At 39.2% G+C, this 16,019-nt stretch overlaps 1 protein-coding gene across 2 annotated transcripts; it reads right to left on the reverse strand.

The window, feature by feature from the left end:
- Nucleotides 1-1,942: 1,942 nt before the first annotated feature.
- Nucleotides 1,943-14,717, reverse strand: tspan4b (tetraspanin 4b). 2 transcript variants are annotated; one of them, XM_041957780.1, is made up of 9 exons: nt 14,351-14,717; nt 11,733-11,766; nt 11,538-11,607; nt 11,006-11,197; nt 10,681-10,755; nt 8,892-8,987; nt 7,719-7,832; nt 4,379-4,462; nt 1,943-2,860 (listed from the first exon to the last, which is right to left on the reverse strand). In XM_041957780.1, exons 3-9 carry the CDS (start codon nt 11,604-11,606, stop codon nt 2,792-2,794), a joined length of 699 nt encoding a protein of 232 aa, XP_041813714.1. In that variant the 5' UTR covers nt 11,607; nt 11,733-11,766; nt 14,351-14,717; the 3' UTR covers nt 1,943-2,791. The 2 variants fall into 2 exon arrangements, with proteins under 2 accessions (XP_041813714.1, XP_041813713.1); XM_041957779.1 differs by lacking the exon at nt 11,733-11,766 and having other exon boundaries at nt 14,351-14,711.
- Between the last annotated feature and the right edge of the window lie 1,302 nt (nt 14,718-16,019).

Raw genomic sequence — 16,019 nt, forward strand, 5'->3', positions numbered from 1 at the left:
CCATGGTACCCTATTACAGAGACTGGCATTAAGGGACCTGCACTAACATGGTTTAAATCCTGGATGACCAACTGCAACTTTTTGTTTCTAAATTCGAACAGTTATATATTGTGTAGTACTTACTTGTGGTTCCTAAAGTCTTTTAAAGCAGAAGGGGAGTCAGAAAAAACTATCAAGCTCTTTAACTGTGGAATCCTCTTTCAGTCTTTGTCCGGGAGGCAGACTCCCTCTCTACATTCAAGAGTCGTCTTTAAACTTTCCTTTTCAATAAAGTTTACAGTTAGGACTCGCTCAGGCTTGCCTTGGACCAGCCCCTAGTTATGCTGCTATAGGATTTGACTGCCGGGGGACTCCCAGTGACACAAAGAGCTCCTCTGTTCTTCTCTCCCAGTCTACCTCTGCACATTCGTGTCCTACCAAGGCATGAGTCTTTGTGCTTTCTCATCTCGCAGCCATGACACCATGGATAGTGGTTGAACCTGAATTGTGGATTATAGCTATGTGTTCTGCCATGACCCTGCCTGACATCCACTGCAACTGCAATTAATATTAGTTATACTTCTACTATTATTAGGTCCATAGTGTTTTATTATGTACATATACTTACTATATTACATATATATGTATATAGTAGGCGATACATACTATATTATCATATACTATATACATACTACATCCCAATGCCGTATGCACCCCCCGTGTGTTCTGAAGAGCTTCTCTAACAATACATTTCTCCATTGTGAGATTAATTAAGCTTTATCAAATCTAATCTCATCCACTACATATAGTTAAAAACATGTAAGAGTTGACACTGTTACTTAGATTGCATCTCTGTACACCCTGGACCCCTCCCTCTCTTGCATTCCGTCTCTCTCTCTCACCCAACCGGTCGAAGCAGATGGCCGCCCACCCAGAGCCTGGTTCTGCTCAATGTTTCTGTTTCAAGGTTCGGGGTTGGACAGAAATCACAGTTTTGACAGCTGTAATAAATGTATAGGTATACGAAGTACATATGGCATGGTATATGCCTATGTGATATGTTTTGTATGTGATGTATTGATATATTAATAACAGATAGTATATGAACATAGTACGGCACTAATGATCTAATAATAATGGTATTATAGCTAATAACAATAAAAGTTGTTGTCCGGCAGGTGAACTCAGTAGTCCAGGCTCAGCCGCTCTCGAACCTGTGAGACGAGAAAACACAAAGACTCTGGGGAAGAAGCCAAGTCAGCAACACGCCTTGATAAGACAGAAACAGGTGGAGAGGGAGAGAAGAACAGAGGGGCTTTGTTTGTCATTGGAAGTCCCTCTGCAGCCTAATGGGGCTGGTCCAAGGCAAGTCTGAGCCATCCCTAAATATAAGATTTATCAACAGGAAAGCTTTAAGCCTGCTTTTAAATGTAGAGGGGTTGTCTGCCTTCCAGACAAGAGCTGGAAGATGGTTCCACAGGAGAGGAGCTTTATGACTAAAGGCTCTGGCTCCCATTCTGGTTTTAGAGACTTTAGGAACCACCAGTAAGCCTGCATTCTGGGATCGCAATGTTCTATTGGGGTAATAGAGTACTATAAGTTCTTTAAGATAAGATGGTGCCTGACCATTTAATGCTTTGTAGGTAAGGAGAAGGATTTTAAATTCTATTCGAGATTTTACAGGCAGCCAGTGCAGCGCGGCTAATATCTGAGAAATAGATCTCTTTTCCTGGTTTTTGTCAGAGCACGTGATGCAGCATTCTGGAACGTATTTTGCAAAGAATTGGGACAGCCTAATAGTAAGGAATTGCAATAATCCAGCCAGGAAGTCACAAATGCATGGACTAGTTTTTCTGCATCATTTTGAGACAGGAAGTGCCTGATTTTTATAATGTTACGTAGGTGGAAAAAGGCAGTCCTTGAAATTTGTTTTATGTAATAAATACTAGTGGGAACATTAGCATAAGAATCAGACATTCTCTTTAATACAATATTATAAAATATCCAGTATATGTTCCGCTAAAAAAGATAAAGTTGGATAAAACTGTGCAGTGAATAAAGACACAGAAATACCATGAGTTACAATAGAATTATTTTAAAATATTTGATGCAATAGAACTGATGAAAATAAGATTACTTAAAAGCTGTAAAGTCACTGAACCAGACATGTTCAAAGTGCTCATATAGTATAGAAATATATAAGGCACGAAATCATAAACAAAGTGAACTAAGTGCAATTTTTTTTCTTTTCTCCATTTTTTCTTTTCTTCATTTGTTCATTCTTTCTTTCGTTCTTTTTTTTTTAATCAGTGGGTTACTTGACAAAACATTGTACTTAGTCCAGCAGGTTATAAACTTAAGACAACAATGAACCCAGTGTTTCCCCTCAGTTTTCTCTGCAGGAACAAAGTATTAAGGTAGCTGTAACTTGTTTTGTATTGAGGCTGATGGATTCTAATTGTAAAATGAAACCTTACTGATCTGACTTAATGCAATGTTAAACTGTGATGATATCACTTTTATATGGCTGGTACAAAGACAAGCAACCTCCTCAGTCTGTTAGTAGAGGCTGTGTCCACAACGCCAATGTCGAGTACAACCACTGATAGTTTTAGTTAGTGTTTGTTTTGGGGGGGATTTGTAACCCAATGCCACAGGGCATTTGAAAGGCACACATTTCAGGTCTGAATCCAAAGTAAGTGCTGGAGTACCACAGCCTGAAAAATGCAAATCAGGCCAGGGTTATATTGAAGTCCCAGGGGAGATTGTGATAAGGCTTCCCATCAAGGGCCCATGAACAGCTGGTCTGTAGTCAGTCCAAGTGCTTCTCAGCACACAGAATTTGACAGTACATCAGCATGGAGAACACCAGGGCCAAGATCTGACAAGAGAAGAGGAGGTGTACAGGTCAAATTAAATTAAACCTGTCAAAACATAAAAACTTAAGAACAGATGAAATTACTTTGAATTTGATCCAGTCTGAAACAGCAATTTTCATTTTTTTTCCAGAGTTTCCTTTAAAAAGCATATGCAAGTAACAAAAAAGAATGTATTTTAGTTTATATGCATTCATAACATCTAGAAAAAAAATATGATTAAATTAGTTTTCATGCTTTTCCATCATAATATTATGCATTAAAGTGTACAGATTGCTGAATTATAATCCACCCAATAATCACTGATTTCCTTGATGGAGACCCTATATTTTGATACTGTATTGTTATTATGTTATATAAACTACATTTTCTAATGTCAACAATGAACCTTAAAGCCGAGTAAATAATGATTTATTTCCATCTTTACTGCAAAGACACTGTCTTTTGCTTCATTATCTTTGATTGATGATCAGTTCTGGCATCTTTATATGAGAATTATTTGTAAATAAAAACAGCTAAATTACTTTTTTATCCAAAGATACTGAAGAGTTAATGGGGAACTTTTTTCAGCCCTGAGTAGTGGCTGCAGTCTTGCTCAACAGCTACATACAGCACAGACAACTTCCACCAAGAAGTTCCAGAGAAAATCCAGAGAACAAAGTCTGGAAATCACTTGCTTCAGCAGGCCAAGCTTTAATGCTGTGTGGCCATGGTAAAAAGTGATGGCGACTCAGATGAGCATGTTGACCAGTTCTCATCTTATGTAAGATAAGCAAAGCATTGTAATATAAGTAAGAGGACTGTATAGTTTAGTGATCTTTTTGCGAATGAATCAAACTGTAGATGTGAAGGGGGGAGAAAAATGATTTTGAAAAGTGAGGGGGGCCTGTGCCTTTACATCCCCAGTCGAAATTTAGCCCCTATACTGAGAACACACAAAACAACTCTGATAGTGACTGACTAAAAGAGAATGTGGAAATACAAATTTAATAAATGGGTGATACTAATAACAAACTTGAGTTGTTCTATTTTGGTTAATATTCTCAAAATTTGTTTTGTGTATTGGCAATTTTAATTTGATAAATATTTGAGATAAATATGCCTTCCCTGTTCATTCTAGTTCAGATTAACCTCTTGTAGAAGACAGGCTTTCAGTCATGACACACACAAAAGACACATACCAGTTGCATAACTGCAGATGCCCTGCAAAGACTGTGGTGGTGCTGGTAACAAGTGTTTGGGTGCTCTGTTCCCTGTTAAAGCTAACAAGTTTAAAAGTCATGTATTTTGGTTTGAACTGCATAGAAATGCAATGGTTTGTAATTACAAATGTTACTAAGTCTTGCCATTGTTTTGGGCCTCAAGAAATGGCTGTTATGATGCTTAATTCATCCTCTGCGAAATTGAACATCAATAAGGAAATAAGAATGTAAGTAAATATGTAAAGCTTAATAACATGCTGTGTTTCATGCTATAAAGAAAACTGATCAAATAAATGAAAAATAAATATTGGACATAATGACCTGCACAACGCCAATACACACTCCAAACACCAGTACTGAGGGGATGTTATCTAGCAGCCACTGCCTGGCCTTCTGATAACATGGCTGCAGAGGACAAACAGAGACAGAGAGTGTAAGGGAGGGGAGGCATGGGGCGATGAAGCTCACATACAAAAACAATAAGTACGCCAGAAGTAGAAGAATTACATTGGTAAGGATAATGTGTAGAGACAAATGAAGGGAAGAATGACTGCAGCTTATCTTAGATATTAATACATGATGACAGGTTAGACTGATTTTGGGACTCTATACATCTTACAGCCCCATCAAGCTATAAGTGACAAGCACAGGCATTTTCATGATAATGCTCACATAACAAGTTCCACAATGGTCAGATAGAAAATACCAACAAATGCACTGAGATAGACCTCTCAGAAGCCAAGGTATTTAAAAGACATTAAAAGAATTCAGTTTTAGTGTTACGACTTTGGTCATATGTTTGTTCTGGCCGTCATTCCTGTGAGCAATAATAACATTGTACATGGTAATGGCTGAGACCTTGGAACACAATAACAATGAACACTCAGGTTAGCAAAACTCATTTGCAACAAACACTAACAGTAAGTAAGAACTGTAAAATTACCCCCCAAACTGTCTGCTGTAAACATCCTTCATAGTTTGTATACACACTCCCTGTTGTACTTACTGTAGTATTGTGCACAGAGTTCCTATGAAGTGTGGGATTATTTGCAGCATTTCAGATTGCTCACTTTCAGATTGACCTCCAAATAAAGTAGTTTAGATAATATGGATAAATTTGTTTCCAACCTATCTCATCATCTGACTGCTTTTTCTTGGACTGTGTTGACGTCACTAAGATCTGAGTTCTAAGATCTCAGCAATAACTCGATGAGAACAATGGCATTAATTTGAGCATAATAAACTGAATTATACATCAAGCTGCATTAGCAATGTATGAATGCAAAGTAACAAAAAACACTGATGCCAGGCAGCTGGCTTAATGGATCCTGAGAAGTTCATCCTAAATGCACAGAAAATAGTTTAAAGCTGCCCAATTCTCTCAAACTAAACTGAATTTATTCCAGATGGGTGAGTGTATCCCGATTCTTTCACACATGAAAAATGTGAGTAATGTTTCATTCTTGACTATGTTTTTAATGGCTATGTGTGTACAGTACCGTAATTGTGTGTAAACAGTCGGTGCAACTGTGAGTCAGGAGGTAGAGCGATGGTCCCCTTATCATAAGGTGGTTTGAACCCTGGCCTCGGCAGTCTACATGTCGAAATATCTACTCTACCTCCTGACCCATAGTTACTCCTGGGGGGGACCCTGTGTTCCAGAAGACCCGAGTCTCCTCAGCAGTCTGCTCTGGCCTTTCTTATATAGTGCATTTACATTGTCAGTACAGTCCAGTTTATTATTTAGGTGAACACCTAGGTACTTTCCGTGGGTAAGATTTCCCCATCTCGATGTCATTCCCTGGAGTAGAAGGTGAATTTTTACACCTGCATAAGTCAACCAGATCAATGCAGGAAAAACCAAAGAGCTTTTGGTTTTCCCTGCATTGATCTGGAGGCACTGGTAATAATCCACAAAACCCTCTCTGTGATGAGACCAAGAACTGCAGAGTCTTCAGAGGACTTATCCAGGTGGCAGCTAGCTGATTTTTGCATGAGGTCTGCAGTGTAGAGGGTGAGGAGGAAGGGAGCCAGGAGTGTTTCCTGTGGAACTGGATGGTATTGAAGGCACAGGAGCAATCAAAGAGCATGAGTCTCACAGTTCCACCAGTCTTTTCCTGGTGAAAAGGAGGTAGATGTAGGAGGTAGATGATTGTGTCATCCACCCCAATGCAAGGTTGATAGGCAAACTGTCTGGTCTGGTGTCTGTAACTACCACACAGGATGTTTTCCCTTACCTGAACTACTTGATTAGGCTTAGGCATCAACACTACTTGATCTGGAATTGTAAAAGATTGTTTACGTATGGGACACCAAGCGTCTAATATTGTCACGGCTGGTATTACAGTGACTTTGAGTTAAAAGCCCGGGGAGTCTCATACAGACGATACAGGGTACCTTGTGCAACTGTATTAGATGCAGAGGAGTGTGATAATGCAGTGGTATGTGACGTCCTGAGAATGAGACAAGGCTCCCAGGGTTTATTGTTGGAAAAACACGGTACAGCCCTTGCATTCTCCACACAGATGCTGATCCAGTCCGTTATATAGTGTGTGAGACTGTCAATATCATTCCAACGAGCACCACAAAGTACTTCCCACACATTTGTATCAAAACAGTCCCTCAACACAAAGCCTCCTAAGCCTCGTTGAACCATCTTTTCACTGTGTGAGTGACAGCTGGCTGCCTGGGTATGAGAGGTTTGTACACAGGTAGGAGATGTGCATAAGGTCATGATCAGATCTTACTAGGTGAGGGAGAAGTGATGAGTTATATTCCTCCTTGTCGTGTTGACATAGAATAAAGCCAGTATTTCACTGTGTCTGGTGCATCATGTAACGCACTGAGTGATTGTGGGCAGAGTAAAGGGCAGCAAAGCATGAAGTCACTTAAAACAAGAAGGAGGCCATGCAGGTGTTGTGTCTGTAGCCTGTTTACAACTGAGCTGATGAAATCACTGGTTGGCTTGTAACTGTTGAGGTCAACATTTGCAGAGAGGGGAATACACACCGCTATCATGAGGACATACCAGAAATCACTTGGTAAATAGCATGGTCTGACGAGCACGGTTTTAATAGCGATGTGCCCATCAATAAATACTACCAGGCCTCCTCCCTTCCACTTACCGCTCTCCCTTGTCCTGTCTAGCCACATCAACAGGAAACCATCCAGTGCAGTGTTGACCATAGCCAACTCATGCATCTTATTGGGGAGAGATCTCACATTACCCATGGTGATTGAAGGGAGGACTGTTTGTATTGTATCCTCTGAATTGGCCTGCATATCTGGTGTGGCAAAATACCTCAGATGCTATGAGTACAGGGGAGGCACAGGCTCATTTCCCAGATTAGCACCCTTGCTTTGAAGCAAAAGCCACTGGTGACCACGATAACCATTAACGTATTTGGGACAACTCAGACACAAACACTGGATACGGTGTGCAGTTACCACCGTAAACATTTGTGGCTTCATTTTTCAGACTCCATTGCCTGAATTCATCATGTGTGAAAGCATTCAGGCACTCAGACTAGGCATCTGGCGCAAATCTAGAATCCGTTTGAGAGAATCGGGCAAAATGAAAACAACTTGTTAACTGCAATTTTACCCCTCTAGACTCATAGTACTTCAAAACCCCCCCCTTATAGCAGAGCAGCAAACCAACCTCACTCCATCCGTCAACACACTGGTCCGTCCCAACAGAGCAGCAGGATGAGGGCAGCGTTCCATTCAGCACATCATACCAGTCTGTTTTGTTAGTTACTCCACAACATTTGAACTGGAAGAAGAGACAGAAAGATGTAAAGAAGAATAGCACCACTCAACTACCTAAATTATGTTTACACTCTTGTAGCGCTTTGGAACTGTCACAGTACGAGGGTCATGGTCTGGTGCACGCTGCTCCGTGTAGACTACACAGTATGTATACTGATGCATGTAATGTGGAACCCAAGCACAAGTTCTGCAAGGAAACTTTTAGTAATACAATGTTAGCAACATATGGTGAGGTTAGCGCAAGTTGATTGGAGTTTGTGAAATGCTAGAGCTGGAAGACCTGTCTGCATCCTTCAAATCAGTTGTTTGGGAACAATTGAGGTTCTTGGTCAGCTACAACAGCAATGGAGAGAGGGAAGGAAAGGCAAGGACAATTATTCTAGTTATTTTGAATTTTCAGTTTCATAGCATAAGAGATACTTTTCAGTTTTAAAGGCTAATGCGACCATTCGCCTTTTGGGAAAGTGTTGGTTCAGTGTTCGCACAGAAACACAGAAATGTTTTGAAATCTTCCTTATTTTTGAAATGAAAATAGTATACTAAAGTTGCTATTGGGCAAAATGCAACCTCAGTCTATAGCAAGAGGATTTTGTCTGTCTTTGACACTTGCACTTCTGTTTGTTCAAAATAAATAAAAGAAAAACATTCTTTTGCATTTAAACTGGGGTATTGAAAGAACTCAGGCTTTTGTGTACTGTTACACCCCAGCTGGTCAGTACTGAAAACTGGGCTCCAGGGTAGAGGGGACATACTAGCATCATTTCTTCACAACAATTGAGTAGCAGCAGGAGTCAATTTTCAGTTATCTGTAGATGCTGAAACATGACCAAAAAGTGAGTTTCCTGATACATGCGTTGTTTATCAACTGTATGTATATCAATAGTGATGTATGAAGTGATGTCTGCTCATATTTTAGGACTTAGCAGTTTGTGTGAAGCATCCCTTAAGGGTGGGGTGACTGTGACAACTTCCTCCCACAGTAACATCATTTGTTTGTTGTATACAGCCTGTCCTATACTCATGCAACATAAGAAGGCATGCATTGTTTGCCAAGAGTGCTCACCATTTTCTGGACATTATCCCATGATTTCTTCAGTCCAGGTTCTGATTCATATATCTTCATACCTTCCTTTAATTCACCTTGTGCTTTGGAATCGAGCTAACAAAAAGAGCAAGAAACAAAGGCACAGTTATTCATTGAAATGATACATCCATTAATCATCTATACTTGAGTTTATCCCCTCTGGAATTGGGTGTGAGACAGTTTACACCTCTGGAGGTCACCTGCCTACTGACTCATACTCATCTTCACACTACAGGTAATTTGGAGTTGCCAATCAACCTGCATCTCTTTGGATTGAGGGGGAAAAAACAGAGCAGAGGAAGAGCACTCACATGTGGGGAGAACATACAAACAGCAAAGACTTTTGCTGGTGCTGAAGCCTCATATCTTGTTTATACAGCTGAGTCACAGGACTTTGTAAATACAGCAAATTATAATGAAAGGGCTTTCCACTAAAGCACTAGGACAGCAACTAACAATTATTGTTATTATCAAACTGCCATTAACTACTTTTGTGGTTAATCAATTAATTGTCTTTGTCTGTAATGTGATAGAAAAAGCAGAAAACAATACTAAGTATTTTGGACAAAATACAGTCAAACTGCAAGAGACTGAATTTACAGTGGTAAATATTGAAATAATAATCAAATGAAAAATGAATCATAATCATTAATAATAATTATCTTACAATAGAAACAACTAATCACTATCCAAATTTAGTGAAACTTTTCACAGTGCATGTTCTGCTTTCCCGGGACAGCCAATAATCCTGTCATTTTTCATTGTAGAAGTTTGTTGCTTCTCACAGAAAACAGAATCCAGCAGTGTCCCAACTGACAAGAGACAGGTTCAGCTTCAAGCTGCTACACCCCAGTTTTACAGGTGCATCCATCTGTACATGAATACGTTTTTAAGAAAGATCTGAAGGCCTAAGAACCTCGAATGAGAAAGGTGGGCTGCAACATTCACACTGTGTCAAACAACACATCTGCACAGCAGGGGTCCTAAAAGAGGAATACTGCAGGGTTGTTAGACAAAAAAAGTTAAACCTTCCTCAACATTGCTGCAATGCAGTTCCTTGTGATCTGACAATGTGTGTGGAGTCAATGGACTGGACACTTCAGTGGTGCACACTGTCACGTCTCACTTTTAATGTGAATCCCAAGTGTTGATACCTGATTTATTACAAGATTTTTGTGATGACAGTTTAACAAAATAATTAAAATAAAATTGAAGTTTTAATTAATACTTTAACTATATGATCACCAAAGGAGACATTCTATGATATTTAGCCTTTACTATTTGTATTACTCACACATAAAACTAAAAGTTTAATGTCCAGTGAAAACAACCAAGGGGACAGAGAGCAACCCTTATGCCTCTGCTAAAAGAAAACACATTGGACAATCACTAATTAGTAACTACAGCAGCTATTTATAGCTCTGATGTAGTCAATAAAAATTAAAAACTGAAGTTTAAGCTGTGCAAGACTGAGCAAAGAAAATTCCAACTGTCAGTCAAGTGTCAGCAAAACCTTTTGATTTTAACATAGCCACGCCCTTTTCTGCTGCACCACACTCTTCACAAACTTAGCATTTTTGTAAGCCTACAAATATTAAAATAGTAGGTGACTAGAGATTGTTGGTCTTGTTTTTTGCCCCTCTTCATTTTCACCTCCTTCATATTTTAAGATGTTGTTTAAGAGGTGATTAAGATGTAAATTTTTATTGCTTACTTCTTTCCTATTCTAATCTTATTCTATTCATTGTCTGTGTGTGCACAAGCTTACCTCGTCATGGAAGATGTGTATAACCAACATTAAAGTCACCTCTGTCAGGACCAGGAGCAGAAGGATCACAAAGAACTGCAGAACAGACAAGAGCAGTTAGAGACAACGTTATAGTGTATACAAGGGAAGGCTATGCAAATTCTTCCCAATGAGATGTTATTGCATTAAGACCAAAATATCAGAACACGAATTGGAATGCAGCCCAATTCATTTTGGAATAACTTTGTTGCATGTCATTCCACTTGGCATAAAATAGCCCCAAAATATTACCCACCAAAAAAAAAAAAAGAGTATCTGCAACTTTTCTGTCGTATGGATCTCTCACCATGAACAACAAACAGCGCTGCTCCTTCAGTGCTCCAAGACAACCCAGGAAGCCTGTCACCATGGTAATGCCACCAGCGACTAGAAGCAGGTTGGCAGCTGAGAGGGATGGAAAAGACAGGGGAAGAGAGGAAAACTCCGCCTGCGTGAAGGACAGCCAGACTCCAACACCAAACAAGCCGCATCCTCCTAGCTTTTCAAGAAATGCAATGTCAAACCACTGTCAAAATGCAGCATTTCTAACAATGCATTGTACTGAAAATGATGTTTCAAGTAGAGAGTGGGAAATTCCAAATTGTGAGTGAATGAATGCAATGTAAGAGATTAACTTGGCATGTGTGTCAAACTCAGTGTTAAATAATTTCAGAAGCATACAGTAAATACATTCAAAATTATGTTTCTACAAATCTTTTGATTGAAAAACACTACATTGTTAATATACAATTTACAGTTAATTGAGAAATCTGAACTTTTGTTGCTTGGAAAATGCAAATGAATAAACAAATATTGAACTGATTTATGTAAATACTAACCCAGAAGATGAGGTTAAAGACAAACATCAAATATTTGACGCAGCACAAACACCTCCGAGACACTGACATCCTGTAAAAGAATGAAGGGAAACAGAAGAGCAAGGAAACATTGTTTAAACAATGTTTCATGTCAGGGTGTGAAATACCCACTGTGCTTGTGAGTATTTATTTGGATTAAATGGTTGAATTACTGACCGGGAAATGCTTTATTGTAGTGTGTTTTCGGTTTCTTTAGTGACAGGTCAAGTGTGTGATGGGGGAGCAAGTCACAAGGAAAAAGAAAAAGTGTATTGTAAAGCAGAATGATATTACACATTTTTGAAGTCAATTAAATTTCATTCGTACAGCCCAAAATAACAAATCTGTCTCAGAGGGAACAAGAGGCAACGCCTTGTGTCGTTGTGTTTCTATAGACAGTGTCATGGTGGAGTGCTATGTTGTGGTGGTCACCAAGAGATCCATGCATCATGTCTGGAATCATGTTAGGTGTCATTTCATATCTACTATGGGTACGAGTGGGGCTGGGACACTATGCTTATCTCCTAATTCAATACTTGGGTGCTAATTTGATATGTCCTGTGATTTTTCCTTATTTTGATTCTACAAGTATTGTGATTTGATATCAGGATTTATTACAAGTTTCGATTGCTTTTTTAACACTAGATCATGGGAAATTTTAAATCATATGTTTCTAGACTGTATATCATGAGACATATTCCCAAAAACAATGCACATCACATTTCAGTCTTTGTGAGCACCAGCAAATTTGCTTTACTGCACTATACTTCATCTAAAAGTGGTAAACAAAATACTTAGATAGATTTTTGGGTTCCTGCTCATCAAGCTGATGCCTTAAGAAAATCATAAGAAAGATGGTCAAAATGAATAGAGCCCCTGCAAACAGTACAAACGTGAGACTTAATTATCTTTCACACATGAAGCTGAACTTGAAAACTGTCCTTTTCAAACCCTGGTAGATAAAATGAATAATAGAACAATTAAAATATGTACTGTATGTGTAAGTTTAGCTGTTCTTGCATAATATGTACTAATTTCTCCTCGCTCCTGCCATTTATGATACATTATGTGCTGCCCTCTCCTGGTGGCTCCTGTGTTTTCAAAGCCATTTTTAAGTTTGAATTTTGAGTTTGATCATATGTATAGAAAAAAAATAAACACAGACACACACACACACACACACACACACAATTGATTCAGGAATCATAAAAAAAATCACAATACTTAAATGGCTTGATTTTTTTCTCCACCCCTTGATAGGAGAATAATCACCATGACTAATTCTTTCAATATGTGTTTTCATGTGACTGTTGTATTAAGACAGACTTGAAAGTTTCATTTCACTCAAGAATTTATTCTAACATGACAATGGCTAGTTCATAGTTTTGATGCTGTTACCCTAGTTTTGAAACATTATCCGAAATTTGTAAAACACATTGTGAGTGTGCATGAATGTTCATGTGTTTGTGTGTACATCAGCATGTTCACAGTGGAAGCATGATTTGTCAGTGATTGGCTTGTCTTCACGCCGACCACTGACCCCACACAGGAAGTCAAACTGCTGACAGGAAGGAAGCTCCCTCTTCTCTTCAGCAGACCTATTTATACTGCTGAAGGCATTTCCCGTGACCACAGCAAACTTGTGAGTCAAAGGAGAGCAAAATTCTGAGGGAACCACGTTTCAAAGCATAGTGAGAAATTAGATTTTTTGTATTGTAATTGCAAGCTTCCAAAGCTCCAGCAGATCTAGTGTGTGACCTGCAATAAAAACAGTGATTGGTTAATCTGTTATGTTATGTTAGTTATGTGAGTTCAACCCCTCATCAAAGGCAATTAAAATCTTCTGCGATCAGAGTGACTTAAAGCTTTTGTCAGCCACTGTGAATATACAGTAGAGTGGGCGGTGACAAAAGATAAGATATGGTGGGGAAATTCGCTAATGCAACAATCAGTTGGTCACATTGGACCTATTTGACTTGGATTATTACATTTGTATCACTAATGTATATACAGTTATATACATGTTGAGCTTTTAATTCCATTTTTGAATTAGAAACCTCTCATTATTTTACATTTTTTAATTGCAACTTTCTCTTCATTTTTGGAATACTATTTTTGATATAGGATTTCCCATTGCATTTCACACACTACAGAGCAGAAGAGCATTTTTTGAATCACCACTTTCAAACTGTTTGTCTTTTTAGATAGCTTGAACTGGGTAAATATATTTTTACAATATTTATTGATTCAAATTTCATGTTTCCTCTGTGGTTTATTTGTGCAAATTTAAAATAGACATCGGAAAAGGAGGGAACAGGTCCTTCAAGCCAAAGGGCAAAATTAACTGTTTGCTATATAAGTTGACAAAACAATCTTAGTTCAAGGTCCGTTTAATCTCTTGTTCTGGAGCTTTCAACCAAGTCAATCAGACCTGACTGACCTGAATCTTTTCATTTCAGACAATAGAAACACACATAACTATTCTAAGATGAGATGCACAAGTTCGTTTTTTAAAGGTTTAAAAAAAGACCACTGAACTGTACTAAAATCTAATGGGAAGTTACAGCAGAATAGTGATAGTGGTAAGTTTACATACAGTATGATTATAAATAATTGGAAACAAACAAACCACCAGCAATGTTCTGGGTGTAAAAACAGCGAAACCTACACTGCAAGTGTTTCACCAAGGAATATGTTACAGCCATCTTCTTCATGAACAACTTGATTAAAGTGGAGTTTTCGGTATCTAGGTTTAGCATTTGTGTAGTTACAACTGTAATTCAAATAGACCTTACCTTAAAATGAGTTTAACTTCTTTAAATCTTGTCTTTGTCACGCTGGCTCCTTCACCCTCTGGTTTCAAACTTTGCTTAGTTTTCTTTTGGACTGGTCCCCGAACCAGCTTTCCTTCCGTCTCTTCCTCTGTATTGTTCTTCACTGGTTGACTTTGTTCATCCGCCTGCCCCAGTTAACTTGTGGTCTTCCCTAAGTCTGAACTTTATATTGAATTTATGTAATTTTCTGTCCAAGAGCTTTGACCCTTCATTTTGTTCCCGTTTATAAACAGAACTGTTTCTCTCTGCCCCTCCCTCCCTCTCTCTCTCTCTTCAATTATTTCCAGATGTTTGTGTCCCTCTCTGTGTTCCTTCCATTCCCATTTATTTCCTGTTACTTGTCCCTCCTCCACACCACAATCACTAAACCTCGGCCTGTTCACGTATCCAACTTTTTTCTTTGTTCCAGACATTTTGGGTCACTCTCCTGTTTCCTCTGTCTCAGTGATGATCTCTTACATAGCTTTACAAGCATGCACACTTCCTTTCCCGACCAAATGGTGGAATTTACTTCACATTACTGCTGACCATTTCCAAAACAGCCTGTTGTGTTTTAGAGTTAATGTTGCAAGCTAACCACTGCTTTCTATTCCTGAATGAGCATCAGAGATTAAAACCATGATAGTGAACATTGTATCTGCTCCTATTGTTGTTAAAGTTATGCCGACATAGCCTGGCAATGCACAAAGGGAGAATGACTTTAAAAATCTACAGATCATTATTTGCAACAAAAACGAAAAAAATGAATGTAATTTACAATAACAACAATTTCATTAAGAAAAAAAAAACGTGATGTTCAGACGACACTTGCATCTGCCTGTGGCTTCACTTTCGCTTAAAGCTGAAAACAAAATGACTATTGAAAGAGACACAAGAGTCACCTTCCAGATTTGAGATGGTGCTGACTAACGTGCTGATTTACGGAGATAGTCCCATTTCCTGTTTCCGGTTGCTGCGTTAGTAGCGGTATATTTCTGCTGCCCTGGCTCGTCTGACCCACAGATACCCTTACCCTCTTTTCTTACTGTGGCTAATTACCCGCTATTTAAACTAATGCTAGTTGTGCTCAACCACTCATAGGTCTTTATCTTTAGCGACCGCCAATCTCACTTGCTTATACGCTAGCCTGTTCTGCTCGCCACATTAGCCTAGCAGCTAGCGATGGCTTCTGTCTCCCTGTCACTCCCCTGCTGTTTCTTGCTCGGTGTGTCAGATGTTTAGCTATTCCTCTGCCTCCTTTAGTGATACTGGTACATGTAAGAAATGTAGTTTGTTTGTTGCGCTGGCGGTTAGGCTTAGTGAATTTGAAGCGCAGCTCCGCACCATGGCTAACTACACCAGGCCCCTGAAGCCGGTGAGACCGACCAAGTGTAGCTTCTGCTAGCCGTCCCTCGGCAGCTCCCGAGCAGCCAGGAAACAGGGGGGCTGGGTGACTGCTTGAAGGAAGCATAGTCCACAGCTAAAGACCAACCACTTTTCTCCATTCAGCGACACACCCGCTGAGAAACCAACTTTGGTTATTGGCAGCTCTATTTTGAGAAATGTGAGAAAAGTTAGCGACAACAGCAACCACAGTCAAATGCAGACCGGGGCCAGAGCGGGCGACATTGAATCAAAATGAAAACTGCTA

Source organism: Chelmon rostratus, chromosome 17 (genome assembly GCF_017976325.1).
Source record: "Chelmon rostratus isolate fCheRos1 chromosome 17, fCheRos1.pri, whole genome shotgun sequence".
Classification (NCBI taxonomy): Eukaryota; Metazoa; Chordata; class Actinopteri; order Chaetodontiformes; family Chaetodontidae; genus Chelmon; species Chelmon rostratus.

Coding starts and splice junctions, on each gene's coding strand:
- tspan4b (XM_041957780.1), bottom strand. CDS start 11,606: ATGTCAGTGTCTCGGAGGTGTTTGTGCTGCGTCAAATATTTGATGTTT. Junction 11,198..11,537: donor TCTTTAACCTCATCTTCTGG/GTTAGTATTTAC, acceptor TTTCTTGAAAAG/CTAGGAGGATGCGGCTTGTT. Junction 10,756..11,005: donor AGCGCTGTTTGTTGTTCATG/GTGAGAGATCCA, acceptor TCTGTTCTGCAG/TTCTTTGTGATCCTTCTGCT.